Genomic DNA, 19,347 nt, shown 5'->3' on the forward strand with positions numbered 1-19,347 from the left:
ACTGTGTTTTCACATCTATGCTCCTGTTTTGCAGTTGTTATGTAGGGATCAAGGATTGCTGGTGGAAGGCGCTAGTGCAAGTGGATGTTGTTTGTATTGCACAATTTCCAAGGTTATCTGTTGTATACAGTGATTCCAAAATAAAGATTGAAGAAATACCGCGAGGGATGCAAAGGTTTTGGGGCAATCTAATGCTGATGTCTGGCTGAAATGAGCAATTGTGCAGAAACAATGTAGCTCCACTAGTAATGTGCTTTCTGATCTGGTTCCAAGTATTGGATGTGTACAACAACGTTAAGTTCCACTACCTAGTACTCTTTAATTATCCAAAGGCCAGTTTTACAGGTACCCTGTTGTGGAGGCATACCAATTTTGGGTGTTCTGGCATGGGACATGTATGGAGTACTTGCTATCACTTTAATCCAAGTGGAGAACACAGCATGGAAACTTTAGTTTATGCCTTTTAGCTTGGGGGATAGCTACTACCTGTAAGAAGCTTTCTAACACGATTTTGGTATGCATAGGCATGCTTATAAATGGTGTTTCCTTTTGCTTTTTTTTTGTTGCACAAAATAAGTATCTTGTTGGGTTTGACTCACACTTACACTCACAGAGGAGTGTCAGTGGTCCTCAGTAGGACTCTGGGGCACCTTTTACTCTGCTTATGAAAGGTTTTTTCCCCCAGTTTTATTCTCCTTTTTTTAAATGTGCTTGTGTTACATGGTTTGGGCACTTATTGTGTTTTACACCTTTTAGGTGTGAACACACATTAGCAACCCTAACGTTTTAGGGTAGTACTTTGTAGATTATTGCATTGGGAGTCATGTCTACACTCTCTTCATTGTCAACTGTACTCTCAACTGAGCTTCGATCTGTCCTTCACAAGTGGCTAATCATGGTGTAGGATTATGAGTAACCCTAGGTGTAGGAAAGAAGCTTAGCTTGATAAAGAAAAATACAACACCATCTCAGCTCTGGAATCTCAAATTGCTGCCCTTAAGCAGCAGCTCCTGAAGGTAGCAAGCGCATGAGCTGCCCGTGAGTGTTGCGTGATGATGCTGCCTCCTCCCATGTGTGCTGCCAACCCATCACAGCCAGTAAGCCACCACCCCTCCCACTAAGCCCCGCCCCGCCCTGCCCCCCATTGGTGCCCCCCCCCCCCCCAAGCCTGTGGTTCCGCTCCTGGTGATGCGCCTTTTGCCACCTCCTCCCCCACGTGCTGCTTTCAGCAGCCTTTCCGTACCCTGCCTCCTTTCACCAGTTGCCCCCCCCCAAAAACAAGCTTTCCTCTGCCCACAAGCATGGTTGCCAGGTCTAACTGGCAACTTCCGCACCGCGCCCCCCCCCCCCCCCCCCGGCGGTTCGCCCCCCCCCTACCCTCCCCCCACAGGCCGGCCGAACTGAAATATTAGTTGCTGCCCTCTCCCCTTGAGGCAGCCTTCCCCCTCAGTTAAATGGCAGCACTCTTAGAAGATCCCCGGTCAAGACCCGCAATGGAAACTTTTGGACTGACACCGGAGCACCCCATGAGTGCCCCCCCCCCCGTCACATGCCTTGCACATCACTCTCACTAAGGAGCAGCTCTTGTCTGTTCACGCCGCAAAAAGGGAACTAGAGGAAACAGCAATTTTCAGCAAGGTCAAAGGGCACTTCCCCTCCAAGGCACAACTTCTCAATTGGCTTCTTTCCACTCTGCACATTGGTACTGCCCATATCGCAGAGGTGGTATTGATGGGTCTGGGTATCTTTATGGTCCGGCTCACCTCCACAAAGGAAGTTCTGGAGCTTTTTGGTAGCCCCCCCATAGCCTCCAGGAAAGGCGTAATTTACATGGTCCCATGATATTCCCTATTGAGAACTTTGAGCTCCTCAACAGACTCCCCCCTTATACAGTCACCTTGCTTTTCCCTGGACTGGCACAGCAATTGGTAGAGGATTCTGGATGACTCGCTGGCACAGCCCTTCCCCCTTCCTTTGCTGATGCAATGACGGCCACTGGGGTCCAAAAAGTACAGGTGGTAGTGGAAGATACCAATGAAGTTCCCAAGTTTCTAGAGATGAAGGTTGATAGGCCCAACTTTAGACAGCAGATCATTGTGACATGGCAGCCTGTTCAGTGTTTGCATCGCTATGGTTTTGGGGACCAAACCATGGAGTGTACCCTCTTTGGTGCTAGGGCGATACACCAAGCAAAGGCATAGGTGGATGATGAGGGATTCACAAGCGTCCAACCACGCGCAGCAACCGGCCCCCCAGTCTCACCCCTACCAGCAAAGGGCAGAGAGACTGGTTCCTACTAGAGAGCCCCTCCACAGCCCCCACATCCCCCATGACCCCCCCAAGCAAGAGTGGAAGACCCCTTACTCCCCCACCAAAGCGACGCACACCACCACCCTCGACATAGCCCCCTCTCCCCCGGCCCCCAGGCACCCACATCAGCAATCCAACCACCCCCACCACAAACAACACCACATCCCACCCCTGCCCCTCCACACACATCCCCCCAAAAAACCCAAAGACCCCCCTGCTACACTTGCCCCATCCCCCCTCGCCGCAACCTCCTCTTGCAAGGGGTGACAACCCCCACACTCCTACCAACTCTGCTAGTCTACAAGCCCAGCTTATACTATGAGTTTTTTTTGCAATGGATTTGTTAAAATAAAGCGACGGGGCAATATGCACTCATACCATATCAAAGAGACAATAGGGTTTGTGAGGAGAAACGCAGAGCCTGCGGCAAACACTGAGAGAAGAGGAAACTCAAAGAAAACACACAACAAGAAGAAGATGAATGATGAACCACTAAATCATGCTGAATTAAGCTGATACACTAGAACTGAAGCTCTGAAGATGACTGCTTTGTCATGTCTAGTCCAACAGCAACACCCAAAGGAAACCTACATTGTAGATGCAACTAAATGCAATCCTCTGGAAAGTACAGCATAGACGATAATGCTAAAGATGAAGGATAGCTATCAAGGGAGCAAAACGTAGTCCTTTGGTACCAGCGTGGTCGAGGAATAAGATCACCAACTATAAATGAGAACTCGAGAAGATGAGGAATCATAGGGCATCCCGTTAGATAAAGGAATCTAACCCCAAGTAGACCAAGAACTACCAAACACAGCCTAGATGGAAAAACAGGTGTCTGCCAAAGGTGGAACCGATGCCGAGGAGTGCCCAAACAACAAAACACAACCAAGGATTATGGCGTCTAGTGATGAGGAAGGTTGCTTGATGATGAAGCAGCCAAACGCAAATGTTGGAGCATGGAAAGTTGACACCAATAGGAAGGAGAGATCGCAAGCATGAAAAATATAGTGACTAAGTGATGGATGATGATGCCCAGTGGGGAGAGTGTTTGCGGCCCGAAATGTAGCCTAGAAGGTGTGGAAGATAAGGTGCTTGGTGGAGGGAGAGATGGAAACCATGAACTACAATGTCCTTTGGCTAGATTGTGAGCAACGGTGGAGAGGATAGAAGAGAGTGATAGAATGTCAAAAGGAATGAATGTGGGATGGCAAATGGGTGGAATGAGTGTTGTATTTATAGGGACAAACTATCTCGAGTGGCGCCCACTGGAGTCTCTCGGTGTCGTGCCGCTACGCGCACACCATGTGAAAAACTCTAAAGTGCGGCTTTCTTATTGATCTAGAGAACCAATGCCATTTTAGACATTAGTGTTAGTGTCCATGGTTCAAACATATTAGTTTTTTGGACAAGTGTAGCCAATTTATGATATTTTAGATATTATCTCTTATAAAAATCCAAAAACTGTAGACAACTTCTAGATTAGGATGACATACAAAAGAAAGCATATACCTTTCAACCATCTGTGAGAACTTTAAGTAAAAAGAGAGATGGACGAAATTGTGTGCGTCGCGATCGCTGTTTTCAGACACTGAACAACACTCCGAAGTGGGAGATAAAAAAAAGAGTGATCTAGTAGAATTATGGCCAGGCATACAAGTATTTTACCCCATTTTCGGAGCCAATGGAAGCATCAGATTAGCGGTTTGAGCAGCATAGAGGAAGATATTATTTTGTGTACGTTTTTGTGTACAAGAGATTTGTCTTCTCATAATGGAGAAATAAACTAACAAGCTTCAATTCTGTGAGTATTATTCTACGTCTTCTATTTCTTTCTGTGAGTATTCTTTCATATCTTCTCTTTCTTTCAACCCCTTCTCTTTCGTCTACTCCACTCCTTGAATCTCCCTTCACCCTGAAGTCTCTTACCCCTGCAGTAGACTTTCGACCGCAAACGCTCTGGCAATGGTGAATCCGACGTGAAAGTCGGCAGTAGAGGTGTGTAAAGATGGGAGATTCTACAGCTTCAAGTGGTGGTGATGCTTTGCAACAAATGATTGCTTTGTTGCAGCAACAACAACAGCAGCAGTTGTTGTTACAACAACAGATGCAAACTCGGCAGGAAGCAGAAAGAATTGATTCCTTAGCCGTAAATGCATTGCAGCCAGTGGGACAAGAATTAAAGCAGTTTAAAGGTCAAAATGTTTCGGTCTTCATCCAGCTGTATGAAGAAAAAATGTTGTTTCATGGGGTACCGCAGTATGCATGGAGTCGGTATTTCTCCCGTTTGGCCATGCGTGCTTTGCATGACCAAATTAATGAGTTACATAGAAGAGATGCTGATTGGGCAGCTTTTAAGAAAGCTTTGAGAGAAGAGTTTTTCTTGGAAGATGCAAGATAGGTTACTAAAAAGACATTTACAGATTGGATTTAAAAGCCCAATAAAGGGTTGGCTGCTATAGCTTTGCTCCGTGAATTTGAAAGTCGGTATGCGCAATTGGATGCCGATGAGCAGCAATCATTGGAGAGTCAAAAAATTGATTTGTTTCTGAAGGCTGCAAATCCTGTCTTGCAGGAGAAGCTGGCTGATCGTTTAGAAGATGCCTCTTCTAAAACAAGGCTGAAATCAGATTGGACTAATGTAACTAAAGCAGTACATATGTTGATAAAGAGAGAGCGGATGAAATTAAGATGGAGTACACGCACCGCAACTGCCAGTGCTCAAAAGGGGACTGAAATTGCAGCCAAGGCACTTGTAGCTATGGCGGAACAACCAGCTATACCTATTGGTCCAGCTCTTAAAGGTGATGCTGTGGATGAATTAATCAAAGGCATGCATGATTTGAGGCTGAATTTGATAAAGATCTATGCAAAGGTCGAAAAGTTGGATGTTAAGGTAGAAGAGAAGGCTCGAATAACAGCCCAAAGACCGTACAAAGAAGGATACAAGAGGAGATGCATTTGGTGTGACAGTTTACAACATGAAAAGCGAGATTGTACAGCTTACCGTGAATGAGAAGCAAAAAGGTTAATCTTTTGGAAAGATGGAAAAACACATGCAACAGAAACTGGTCTTCCAATAGAGCCGAATTTTGGAAATGGTGGCATGCAGAAGAAGTTGGAAGATATGGCTGCAAGGACAGCATTTGCTGCCATAGATGTAGCCACATATGGGTTGAGAATTGAAAGGACTGATGAAGCTCATAAAGGAAGCATGGCTGAAGCAAAATCTCGTGTTTGGGTGCAAGCATTAGTTTGCATGGTAAAGGGCAAAACAACAAAGTCTGAATTGGCTGATGCAAGTCAGAGTATACAAGGAAGAACACGATGGAGTGCACCAATGGACTCATTTTCAGCCTATGCTTATTTGGCTGAGGTTCATAATCAAGAAGCTCTTGTGGAAGAAAAGAGAAGAAGAGATAAGGACACTGCTGGTCCTTCCTCTTCAAGCCCATGTAAACGCATAACACGAAGTAAAATGGAACAACAAAAAGAGACTGAAAAAGCCATACCTCAGCATGTTATGGATGATGCATCTCAAAAGAAGAAACAAGGGAAGAAAAGGGGCAAGCAGTCTAGTTACGGGTTACAATCAAATCTTAAGACTGCCGCAGACCTTAAAAAAGTCTTGGAAGATCGCATACTTGGTAGTAGAGTGAAATTCATACTTGGCGAAGTTCTTGAAATCGCAAATCGTGAATTTCATGATACAATCATTGATATGCTGAAACGAAAAAGACTATTTGATGGTAAAGTTTTGCAAGCATTGATGCAGGTTGACAAAGTCTTGGAAGATCGCATACTTGACAGTAGAATGAAATTCATACTTGGCGAAGTTCTTGGAATCGCAAATCATGAATTTCATGATACAATCATTGATATGCTGAAACGAAAAAGACAGTTTGATGGTGAAGTTTTGCAATCATTGATGCAGGTTGACAAAGATATAGAGAAACATCTTCAGAGGGAATATGATGATGTATGTAATGCTGTTTTGGAACAGGCTGATGCTGAAAATGGGTTAGATGAAAGTATAGACAACAAGCTTGTGGCCGAAAATGGTATTATGAGCAACATTAAGCATAGAGAAAAGGCTATGTATAATAGGGATGTCCATCAACAAACACATGAAGAAAAAGATGCTCATTTTATCCCAAGCAGTCATCATTCACGAACGCATTAGGCTCGTGCTACAACAAAGAGGATTGTTAAAGTGGGAGAAAGAGAGACGCCTTACATAGCTCTCTTGGATCATGATTCAGAAATCAATGTTATGGCACGCAGTTTGTATGAGAATGGAGGTTGGCCAATTGATGTAGATCCAAGATGGTGCATGCGGGCGACAAACAATTCATCAAGGGATCTTTATGCAACTTGTCTAAATGTACCTGTGACTATTGGAGATGTTAGGAATGAATATAATTTTTTTGTGCAAGATTCATATAGTTATCCAGTGATTTTGGGCCAGCCCTATATTTCAGAATCAAGGCTAGAAACAAAAGCCTTGGATGATGGTTCTTCATATGCTCAAGTTCAGAGTAAAGATAATACAAAGGCAGTACAATTTCTCACTATTTGTGTGAATCATCCCCGCAATCGGGATAAGCTGCGGAATAATCCCATGCCACCTAATGCACGAGAGTTTAAGGGTTTTTAAATAGCACTGCTATAAGGGGAAGCTATGGCAATGCCTCTAGGAAGATAATTAAGCCTCCAAGAAAAGGGGAAACTGTGTTTGTGTTTGGATTGCAGGAATGGACAGTATGTCATCTTGGCAGTTTTAAGAATGTTTCAGCCATGTGCAAGGCTGAAAAGAAATATATAGGATGGGCTGAAAAAGAGCTAAAGACATGGTTTGATGGCTACAAGTGAAGGTATCTTAGGGCTGTTTTCAAGGCTAATTGATGTTGATACAATGGCTGAAATTTCTGCAGCAATTAATGCTGAAAGCATGGCAGAAAAAGAGGTTATTTATGTTGACACTTTAGAAATGTATGAAGTCATTCAAGAGTTTGCTAAGCATAAATGTTATGGGCTGCAAAACAAGGCTGAAGCAAGGGCCAATACAAAGTACAAAACAGTTGCAAAGAAGGTTAAGCCTGTGGCTTTGCCTTTACCACCTGAAAGTGATGGGTTGGCTGATAAAGTGACTCAAGAGCCTAGTTTACGGGATCCACATGAAGTGGGACATAAATTTATAGCTGAAACTTTACAAAAGCTGAAAATTGGTGATACAAGCTTTCTTTTACCTGCAGAAAGAGCTTGTTTCTTGCAGATGTTGGCAAGGCATGGGAAAGCCTTTGCATTTCAGCCAGATGAAATTGGATGTGTTGATCCGACCATAGTTGTACCAATGGTGATCTTTACAGTACCTCATGTGCCATGGAATTTAAAGCCTATTCCAGTACCTCGGACATATTTGACTGAGTTGCTGAAGCTTTGGAACGAGAAAATTAGGATGCAGATTTTGGAGCCCTCTTCAGCTCCATATTCGAATTGGTGGTTTACTGTTCCAAAGAAGAATGGTTCTTTGACGTTTAAACAAGATTTGCAACCAGTTAATAAAGCCACCATAAGGAATGTTGGATCAGGCCCGATAGTGGATGAATTTGCAGAAGCATTTGCAGGCAAGGCAATTTAGTCTTTGGGAGATTTATATTCAAGATATGATCAGTTTCAACTTGCATTAGAAAGCAGGAATATCACTACCATGAAGACACTACTTGGATTGGTTAGGATGTGTACGCTTTCACAAGGGGCAACCAATTCAGTGGCGCATATGATGAATGCTATACATAAAGTTTTGAGGGAGTATATTTCTCACTTGACCTTACCCTTTCTTGATGATGTGCCGATAAAAGGATGCGATATCCATGAGAAGAATGAAGAGTTGCATGATCAGGGATGTAGAGGATTTGTGGCTGATCATATTGCTGATTGCGACAAGATTTTGAGCCGTCTTGAAGAAGTGCACTTGACTCTGTTAGGAGAAAAATCAGTTTTTGGAGTAGAGAAAGTATTGGTTGTTGGGCACATGTGTGGACCATATGGAAGAAAGCCCTTACCAGTAAAGCCAAGTACAAATTTTTTGAAGAAATTTTTACTTTTCTATTCCAGAATTCATCTCTGGAAAAGAGGGCTTCTACACAAGCAAGCACAAAATTGTGAGTACCTGTCTAGGACACGGTTGGTGCAAATTTCTAGGCAAATTTATCAAAAATTTTGGGGCTTTTGAGTTTTTTGAGAACATTGGCACATGTATTGCAATCTCATTCAATGGTAGACTGTTTTGGACAATTTTGGGGCAAGAAATTTTGGGGATTTTGCTCGTACAATGTTGCTGAACATTGAATGCACCTTGGACTGCATACATTACAGACAGTTTTGAGAGAGTGCACTTCAATGTACTAATTGCAACAAGTTCTTTCTTGCAATTTCTAAAAATTTTGAGATTTCCAGTTTGGTCCAACTTGGACATTACTCTTTTACTTCTTTTGGCATTGATTATCATGGCAAATCAAGGAGGTGATGTCTTTACCTATGTATCCAAGGAGGACAGATTGGATAGTAACAACTACTCACTTTGGTCCTTCATGATGAAAAATGTGATTGTGGCAAAAAATATTTGGGATTATGTCAGTGGAAAAGAAGTTAGGCTAGAAGTTGTGGCTCCAACTACTCCTCCTCCAAGAGGACGTGAACAACAGGCACATCAACCTGTTCAACTTGCTCCACTTCAGTCTCTTCCCCTAAGATCAGCAACTCAAAAAGCATGGGATACACGAGATGCACACGGTTTGTCACTGATTGCATTGGCAGTTCAGTGGTCCATCATTCCCAACATTGATTTGGCAGCATCTTCACGAGAAGCCTAGCCAACTTTGGAGCAGATGTTTGCTAGTAAGAATGAGACATTGAAGATGGATGAGGGTGATTCTATGCAGGATCACTTGAACAAAATTCATGACTTGTGTAAGCAACTTATGAATGTCGATGAGTACTATTCAAATACACAGCTGATATCTACTACATTAAACTCATTACCTCCTTCGTACTTGGCTTTTCACACTACCCTAAACCTTACAATGAGGATAGCCCCACAGCCTACCTCCTTTCTTTAGATAGTAAGTTTGCTTCTAGAAGAGGAGCAAACGAGAAGAAATAGTGGTGTGGATGTCATAGCCTCTGAGCAGCCTTTTATGGGTAGATAGAAGGGCAAAGGTAGCCAAGTAAGGAATGCTCCGCAGAGCTTTGGAACTTCTGACACTTCATAGGGAAGTAAAAAACAAGGAGGCACGCAAGCCAAAAAGGAAAAATGCCATTAGTGCAAGAAGCCAGGCCACTACATCACTGAGTGTAGAAAGCGCATCGCCAAGGAGAAGAAAAAGGAGTCAGGAATATCAGTTTCTAGTGCTCCTTCCACTGCTACTGAGTCTCTGTCCTTTGTTGCAAGCAAGGACTATTGCTTTTACACATGCAGTTATGACACTTCTTGGGCTGATCGAGCATTTAGGTCTACTGAGGATGCATGCACTTGGTTTTTTAACAACGGTGCTTGTAGGCACATCACATCTCATAGAGATTTATTTACTTTTGTTGGTGCAGCTCCAATTGGCAAGTCTGTGCGGTGTGCCAACAATGCATCATACCCCGTTAGAGGTATTGGCGAGATTGTGCTCACAACCATTGATGGCTCTATTCTCCGCCTATAGGATGCTTTGTTTGTGCCCGGTATAAAGAAGAATCTCCTCTCTATTTTTTCTTTGGCAAATTGTAGTTTGCAAGTCATATTTGATGATGACAGATGCATGGTGAAAGACAAAGAACAAATGACTTTGGTCTTGATTGGCACTTTATGTCATGGGCTATTTGAGTTGGATGCTCTTTCAATTGATCAATCAACGTATTTGGCATCCACTCTTACTCATGTTATGATACATGCACAGTTATGGCATGCTCGCATGGGACGTGTGAACTTTGGTAGCTTGATGCTCTTACAACATACACAAATGCTAGATGGATTACCTCTTCTGGAGAGACCTCCTAAGCACTTGTACGAGGGATGAACAATAACCCAGCTTGCATGAGCGTCTAACCCAGTTAACTTGTCAAATGGCTAGCTAAAGATGGAACATGAGATTTACCAAGCATAGCCCTGTGATGTTGCTTTTAAAGCCAGAGCCAAGTTACAGTTAGTGCATTCAAATGTATGTGGCCATGTGCAAACAAAGTCATTGGAAGATGTTACTATTTTGTGACTTTTATTGATGACTTTACTCGATTCTACTGGGTCTACTCTTTGGTGAAAAAGTCAGAAGTGTATGATGCATTCTTGACTTTTGTTGCACTTGTTGAGAACCAATCTGGTAGACTCTCCGTTTGGACCAAGGGGGGAAATATATGTCCTCTATGCTGAATTTTTTTTTAAAGCAGGACACTGTTCATCAGTTCACTACTACTTATACTGCACAACAGAATGGGGTTGCCGAGAGAAAGAATCGATCACTAATGGAGATGGCTAGATGTACACTGAAAGCAAAGAGCTTGCCACACAGTTTTTGGATGGAAGCCATTATGTGTAATTGCCATGCTTTGAACGGATGCCTCACCAAAGCATTAAAAAATGTCATGCCTTTTGAGGCCTAGAACAACCGGAAATCTTCTGTTGGGCAATTTCATACCTTTGGGTGTCTTGCATATGCACAGATTCCCCAAGTACTCAAGAAAAAAGTTGGATAACAAGGCTGTCAAATGCATTTTTGTGGGATATAGTAGTGAGAGCAAAGGCTACAAACTCTATGATCCTGTCTCTAAAAAGGTGTTTGTCAATAGGGATATACTATTTGATGAAAAACCAAAATTGTCCCTTGCTGGTTTAGACATATATCAGGCTGCCCGTGATGTATTTGAAGGGTTGCTGCCCATTACATTTTGGTGATTCAGCTAGAGTTTCGACAAGTAAACTCAATGTTCACCAGCTGCTCCATTGGAAAATGCAAAAAATTAGCCATTGGCTGATCTAAATACTCAGCAAAAGTGCTAAAACTGAAATTCAGTAAGAGCTTGTGCACAATCAGGAGGCAAGACAAATGCCTAGATGGTATTTACAAACTATGAAAGATAGTCATTTGGATGCTCCCATAGTTGGTCGTACTAGAAGGCAAGCTCATATGCATGATACTGCACATACCATGGAGTTTGTTATGGCAGCAAGTACAGTTGATGATGAGGAGCCTGAATGTTTTGAGGATGCACAACATATTGTGCATTGGATGGCAGCAATGCAAGCTAAGTTTGATTCTATCATTAAGAATCACACACGGGATTTTGTGTCTTTGTCTATTGGAAAGAAAGCCATTGGAACAAAATGGGTCTACAAGCTAAAAAGGAATGTAGATGGATCATTGACAAATATAAGGCAAGGTTTGTAGCCAAGGGCTATGCACAGAAGAAAGGCATTGACTATGAGGAGACATTTGCTCCTACCTCCCGCATGACTACCGTCAGGTATATGGTTGCTTTGGCTGCCCATTATGGATGGACTGTGCATCAATTAGATATTAAGACTGCATTTTTACGAGAAGTCATAACTGCATGTACAAAAACAATAGTCCATGTCTACAACAAAGGACGCTAACTCAATAGCAGTGGAAGGAGCATCAGAAACAGACATCCCTGACTCCTTTTTCTTCTTCTTGGCTATGCACTTTCTACACTCAATGATGTAGTGGCTTGGCTTCTTGCAATAATGACATCTTCCCTTCTTAGCTTACATGCCCCTTGTTACTTATTACCCTATGAAGTGCCTAAATTTCCAAAGCTCTGCGGAGCATTCTTTGCTTGGCTGCCCTTGTCCTTCTATCATGCCATAAAAGCCTACCCAAATGCTATAACATCCACACCATTGTTTCTTCTTGTCTACTCCTCTAAGAGCAAACTAACCAGCTAAAGAAAAGTAATCGACTATGGGGCAATCCTCATGGTGAGGTTTAAGGCCGTATGAAAGGCCAAGTACGAGGGCAGTAATGAGTTCAATGTAGTAGATATCAGCTATGCATCTGAGTAATACTCATCGACATTCATAAGCTGCTCACACACAAGTCCTGAATTTTGTTTAAGTGATCCTACATAGAATCAGTCTCATCCATCTTCAGTGTCTCAAGATCTTTCTTTCAGAAAGAGATGCGGATCTTATCCTTACCAGCAAACATCTACTACAAAGTCAGCCGAGCTTCTCGTGAAGAAGCTTCTTGTCGCAGTTCTGGTCGCGAACTGGCGGCACTAACAGGGTGCGGCCGTTTGCAATATGCGGACTGGCGGACTGACAACGCTCACCATGGGCTCTCAAGCAGCATAGTCAAGAGGCGCCAACAGGTGCTGGGGGGCAGCTGGCAATATAGGCAAACGGCGCCAGCTAGGCAGCGGCGACAGGGGGTAGAGCAGATAAGCACAACGATGGGGACCAATCGGGCATTGCTGGCGAACTACTGCAAGGGGCACTGGTGGTCTTTACCTGAGGCACTGCTAGTGAGGCAACTGATGGGGCAAAGCTGGACTGAGTGGGGACTCCAAGAGATTGAGGCCAGACTGAGCTCTGATACCAAATGTGAAACTAAGAGTACAGTAGACTATGTGGAGAGTGAAGCACGACACCCAATGCAATAGACTATGTGCAGTAGACTATGTGGATAGTGAAGCACGACACCCAATGCAATAGACTATGTGCAGTAGACTATGTGGACAGTGAAGCACGACACCCAATGCAATAGACTGAAAGAGTGTAAGATGAAAGTACAAGGTGCAACCCTTAAACCCTAGGGTTATAAGAGAGTGTTCACACCCAAAAGTGTGTGCAACATGATAAGTATCCATAAATGTGTAACATAGGCACATAAAATAAAGAAAATGAATCTAGGGAAAAAAACCTCTTGTACGGAGAGTGAAAACTGCCACAGTGTCCTATTGATCACCGACACTCCTCTATGAGTGTAGGCATGAGTAAAACCCAATAAATTCAAAATATTGAAAACCGATTCTTTATCGTGATTTTATTCAAAGCATGATAGTCAATGCACATAAGCCATGAACCATCCTTTTTCTACACCAAAAGCACTAGATAACAAAATGGTGAAGAGCTGGGTTGAATGCTCATTCACTTGGCTCATTATCTACTCCTACTAGTCTGTACACACTCTATAAGGTGGCTTATTGAGTGGGCTATTTCCAAGGATTAGATCTATGCCATGATCTTCTGGTCTTTCGTGCAATAGCTACCTCGGAAGTGACTGAGAGAAGCAATCAATATACATTTTCAAAAATGAAATGTGATCCTTCTCTAGCTTTGGCATGTTTCTAACATTCTCATTATCAACCTTATCCTTAGTAAAAACCTAGCACGCTGAAAAGTGATTTTTCATTACTTTAGAAATGGCAACATCGAATTCAACAAGGACAGATTCCCCTTTTAACTTTACATCAAGTATATGGGTCTTGCCCTTATGCTGAATAGTGATGACTTTGGCATGAAAAATCAATCACTGCATACATACGATGGCATCATGGTATACCAAGCAAGATAGCACAACCCTTAAGTGGAGCAATAAGGAACTCTTCACTATCCACATATATCCGTCATCAAGCTTATTCCATGCTGTCATGATACCTACCTCAAAAGTACTTGTCAGCCAATTTGATACAAGCATTTCCTTGAATTGTACCCATGTTGGTAGTGCTCTATCTTGCATCAAGAGCGCGGACCACCACTGCAATGCATTCTCCTTCAAAAAAGTGGTTGTCTTCCAAATCTTATAAGATTTAGTAAAGTTCTCCCTTGAATACACTACATCAAACTGTTGAATGAAAGTCAAAGCTTTCAACCTATCTTGTGCGCTATTGAATGACTCAAACTTTACCTCTTTTCCACCCTCATCATAGTCTTTTGTTGCCCCTTTGAGAGTCAAGTTGTCATACACTAGCTGCTGCAAAAAGGATGCATTTGTTGTATTTACATCATGACCAAGAATAAAAGAAGCATTTGTATGACCAACACTCATTTCTTGAGTCGCATAAGCATTCAGGGGTACAAATACATTGCCAAACATGCCACTTTGTGGCCCAAGCATCATATTGATGCTACTATACATGGGATTATGCACATTACCAACTGTACCTCAATACATTGGGCCTTGCACACCATGCATTGGCTATTGCATACCATAGGAAGTTATGCCATACATTCCCATATGTGGTCCTTATCCAACCATTGCATGAAAAATAGTGCTTTTACCAAAGTATTCTAGCTGCCCCATCATTGCATACATGCTTGGCTATCCAAATCCATTGTATTAGCACTTCCATGATGACATTACATTTGCTGGTAAGGATAAGATCCGCATGTTCTATGTGCCTTGCTGTCCCAAGGTGTAGAAGATGACTTCTTCTTCTTGCCCTTGTTGTCCTTCATAGGGGCATTCAAAAATTGAGCAAACTCAAAAATCCTTTGCCAATTCAATAAAGAGATTTACTACTATCCTTATCCCATTCTTGAAGTGATCAACAAATTCCTCTTGATCATGCTAGGCATCAACCTCATTTTGCCTTAAAGGCCCTGCATCTTGCCCAATAGCAACATTTTCAACATGTTGTCCATCATGTGAACCTTGTCCAAGATTAGGCATTGCATTTTCTTCTTCACCATATGAATGTCCATACTAAGAGGTATCATCACTGCTTGATTTCATCATTTTGCTGTAATTACTCAACTGAGCACAAAATTCAACACTAGCACAAAGCTTTCACTTGCAATCAAGTGCCTTGGGCCTGCCAAGTCAAAGGATTTCCAATTGAGTGGCGTACCAACAATGAACCATGAAACCAACCTTTTTTCTCGGGGAGGGTGGTGAAATCCTAATTAAGCACTTAATTACAGCAATTAACAAATGAACCATGCTTCTTGTGCTTATATATCTACTTTGCTTGCAAATAGTAAAATGAAACCTTATTGCTTGATTGAAGCTGTTATTACTACTTCAGAATCCAGTTTCTCTCCATGGTTATTAGCCACCCTAATCAGCACTGCTCAGTCTCTATATTGCTTCCAGAAAAGTGGCAACAACAATCCTTGGCCTTCCCCCTTTCTTTTTATAATTCATTTGACCATGCCACTAGATGCCACAGTTCTATGATGGATCCAGCACATACCTCAGCATCCTCAATGCCCTCTAGGCTCTAGCAACAAATTGCTAATTGCTTCAACTCCAAGATATACTCTTGCATCATAATCCTACTGAGGTGGGGACTTCATTTGCTAGTCTGCAAAGTAAGGATGGAGACAAAAAGTTGGCATTGTTCTGGGTGGAAAATCATCAATACATCGTTTCTCCATGTTTGCTTAAAAGCATCTTCTAAACCCCCAGGGTCTTGCACCCAAAATTTTGGCAAGCAAGAGACTGAATTCCATACAAATAGCAGAAGAAATAATAGTAAGCTTGAGCAGTAGCTGTAGACTTAGTGTAGAAGATCCCAGAAGTTTAGCAAAACCTCCATTCAAGTTGCATTTACTGATTCTGAAATCTTAACCAGAGTCCACAATGATGTCCTTAGAATCAAGGTCAAGTTCCACTAGATCCCATCTTGTGTTGATATAAGTAGAGTGGAAATGGCAGTTAGAAAGACACCATTATTTCATGTTCTGCTATTTTTATTATATTTCTTTAAGTCATAACCAGATCAAAGGGAATACATCCTGACCCACTTGGAGCTTTTAAGTCTTGAAAACCTTAACTTTGAATTTTGACTGACTTCATGATTATTGACTACCAGGACAAGTAGTGACAACTTCTGCATCTGTCTTGGGACAACTCTCTCCCTTCAGGAGAGAATGCTATGCACATGTTCAGTCTACAGTTAATAGTGATTGTCATGATTGATAGGGAGACTGCAATAAATTTTAGACTTTAGTAATGAAAGTACAATAAATATATAAATTATTTTCACTCTCATATGCTAAGTGGACGTTTGGCAAATACTAATGTGGCTTTCTTCTTATATACCTGTAGTGCAAGGCTTCAAAAAATAATGCATAAGGGCTGGACTGTAAGCTCAAAAAACAATATATTTACTTGTGCGCTTCTATATGATTTACCATCTCACAATCAAACTTCTATTAAAGTGTGATTTCCCTACTCCCTAACCTCAGAAATCAAGCATATGCATGACTCATGCTAAAACTTTACTAGTTTCTCATTAAGATGTGGAAGCATTAATTTCCTGGAGAAGCCTGGTGAGTTTACTATCACGGTAAGGAATATGACCACCCTCTTTTCGCTTCCTTTCATCTCCTAAAGCACTGATGACATTGCCTAATGCCAGTAAACCTTTGTTTATATGGACTCCTAACATAAAGCATGACAGAGTCAAAGTTTGTATTATATTTGTAAAACCAAAATAGCCAACTAGCTTTGATTAACAGTACATGGGTTCAGAACTTCTCACCTTCTTTGAATCGTAAGCCATCTGCCCCTGTCCTTTTAGCTCTTTCAGAGCCTGCCAAGTCTACTAAATGCAATTTGGCACACAGAAACTCTTCCATTTCATCTGCTATAGCATGATCTTTAGGACAACTTGTGTCCAATTTCTTCCGCTGTTCCAGAGTTACTGTGAAAATGGCATGAGAGCGACTGCATACAAAGCAGTGGGATCAAATGCTACACAACAAATGATTGCAACCTTTGCTTGTTAAAAGAAATCACAATGGAGATCCCATTCTGAATATGAATAGTTATTCAAACGTTCAATCCCTGATGCAGAAAACAATGTCACTTTCAACAAAATACACCCAGTCTCAGTTAAGCTTGGCATGCATATATTTGCAAAAAGCATTGAGATGTTGCATAGCAATTTGTCAAGTGATCTGAAGTACTAGACCTGGAGCATGGATTCATGTTCGTGCTACCAGTAGCGCGGCATAGAGCTCCCTGCTCAAGGCAAAGAGCCATTTCTTGTAAATTTGTCACATCAATCTCTCTCACGCCAGCCACAATGATTTCTCCAGTAGTTGATTCGCGTATCTGTATAGATGGCTTGATAGGTGAAAGATTTTTGCATCCACCCATGAATGCACCTAATCCAGTTATCGGTTCAGCTCTGCTCACTCCTGAAGGATTCAGGTCGAGCAAGTCATGTACCTCTTCCTTTAATATCTGTCAAAAAGAAAAGTGGCGCAACTAATGGGGTGTAACTCAGGACTTATGGTTAGATAAATTTATGCCTGACCATGCAGTGTTGCACTTATAAATCTGGACAACTTATATGTTACACATTAAAGCAAATTAGCTATTATTATGCATGATTTTTCGACTCAAAACTCATAAAAGGTATATTGGGAGAAAACTCTTGTCTAGGTTCTATCTTCCATCATACTTCTCTGTTGAAATATAAAGCAAGACAATACAGATAGTACCTAATGATGGCTGATTAGATGCCTTATTATATGCAATTACATGAAACAACTATGTTTGTTCAATAAAACACTATCTTGGATGCCTGCTTACTCGTTGGGTGCAGCTACATGGAACAACTAGGTTTGGTTTTCTGTAGAGAAGACCACCCTACTGCTGAAAACACAAATTTTCAGCAGCCTGCTGTTTGCTGCATAAAACACACATATTTTGCATTTTACAAGTGCTTTCGACAAAGGTGGGACATCTGCAATTGTTTTCTTGCAAGTGTGGCAGATTTTTCTCTCCATTCAAGCTCTTCTTCAGCCAAACGCAGCAGATTTCCTGTGTTTGCAGGTTTTGAGATATGAAATATCACTGGATCCAAAGCTTTGATGACTCAAATGCAAAGTCAATTCCTACTCCCTCTAAGAGAACGTGTGTAATCCTTGCGAAGCTTGGAGGTCCCAGCCCCATTCTGAATGTGAACCCTCTCTTGCCAAGTCACATAGATCAAAACAGCCATCTCTTCCCCCCTCTCTTCATGTCTCCCATCAAGCCCATCCTTCTAGACCTAGGATGCCTATAATGGCACCATCAGTGCAGCAAGACCAGCTATATGGATCAAATTATTCGCTTTGGTCTTGTAGGGTGAAATCTATTCTTGGCACCTTTGACCTTTAGGAGTTTGTTATCCACCCAATTCCCTGTCCCATGGAGAATTCCCTAGTAGGATTGACTATGGATCATGCTGTTAGCAGATATGTCAACTCATGTGTGAGTGTGCGCATGACAACTTGGGCTGGGCACGTGGCATTTTTATGGTGCATTACTTGTGGCATTCTAGGGCATTTTGATGCTAGTCAGCCAGCATCTAATGTTGGCAGACCAGCTGCTGTTTATGGCACATTTATTGCCAAATATTATGTGCTCCTCCTCCTCAATCATTACATTCATCACTTGGAGGTTCTGCTGGAGAGAGGAGCCAATGCTAGTGCCCACGCAGCAAGTGACTTACAAGTTACTGTTGTACGCGACAATCTCATGTCTTGGTATACGGATTCCATTCCCCAAGCATTCTTTTGAGTTCTCTTCATTTGCAATGTTCTTCTTTGCTCTTTGTCTTGTGTTCAGCAATCTAACATGGTATTAGACTGCAAGATCTGTGCTCTTGCTGATGTTTTTCCACTGATTACAAGTATGTTTTCCCTCTTCTAATTAGGCGACCTACTGCTGCCTGGTATCCGGCCTGGTCCAGTACTGCCTACATTTTGTGCCCAAGACCTTGCGTTTTTGACAGCTTCTTGCCCTATAACCATCAATTTGCTGCATTTATTGCTCAATTCAACCTGTGTTTCGGTTTTCTGACCCTGACTGCTAGTTGGCAACTATGTGCACAAGTTGCTTTTGCTATTTCTTGCATCTTTTAGCTGTATTTTCAACTTCTTGCAATAGTCACCCTTCTTTTCTTATCAGATTTTGATTTCCACTACATGTGAACTTTCATTTTGTGCAATCTTTGCTGTTGGTTTGGCAATTCTCTCTCTGTCCACCTTCTATCCTCTATCTTCTCTTCCTATCCTCTCCAAGCAGCTTCTCC

At 42.1% G+C, this 19,347-nt stretch overlaps 1 protein-coding gene across 1 annotated transcript in view; it reads right to left on the bottom strand.

Moving 5' to 3' along the window:
* LOC148019346 (kinesin-like protein KIN-4A) overlaps nt 1-19,347 on the bottom strand; it is a 193,912-nt gene that overhangs the window by 141,221 nt on the left and 33,344 nt on the right. The window contains exons 4-5 of the mRNA XM_087660982.1: nt 17,236-17,510; nt 16,804-16,988 (exon numbers count right to left, since the gene is read on the bottom strand). Coding sequence (XP_087517108.1) covers nt 16,804-16,988; nt 17,236-17,510 — 460 coding nt within the window. The remainder of the gene's footprint in view (nt 1-16,803; nt 16,989-17,235; nt 17,511-19,347) is intronic.

The sequence above is a fragment of the Lygodium microphyllum genome, chromosome 20 (assembly GCF_053477565.2).
Source record: "Lygodium microphyllum isolate KBCC chromosome 20, Lygodium_microphyllum_v1.1.10, whole genome shotgun sequence".
Classification (NCBI taxonomy): Eukaryota; Viridiplantae; Streptophyta; class Polypodiopsida; order Schizaeales; family Lygodiaceae; genus Lygodium; species Lygodium microphyllum.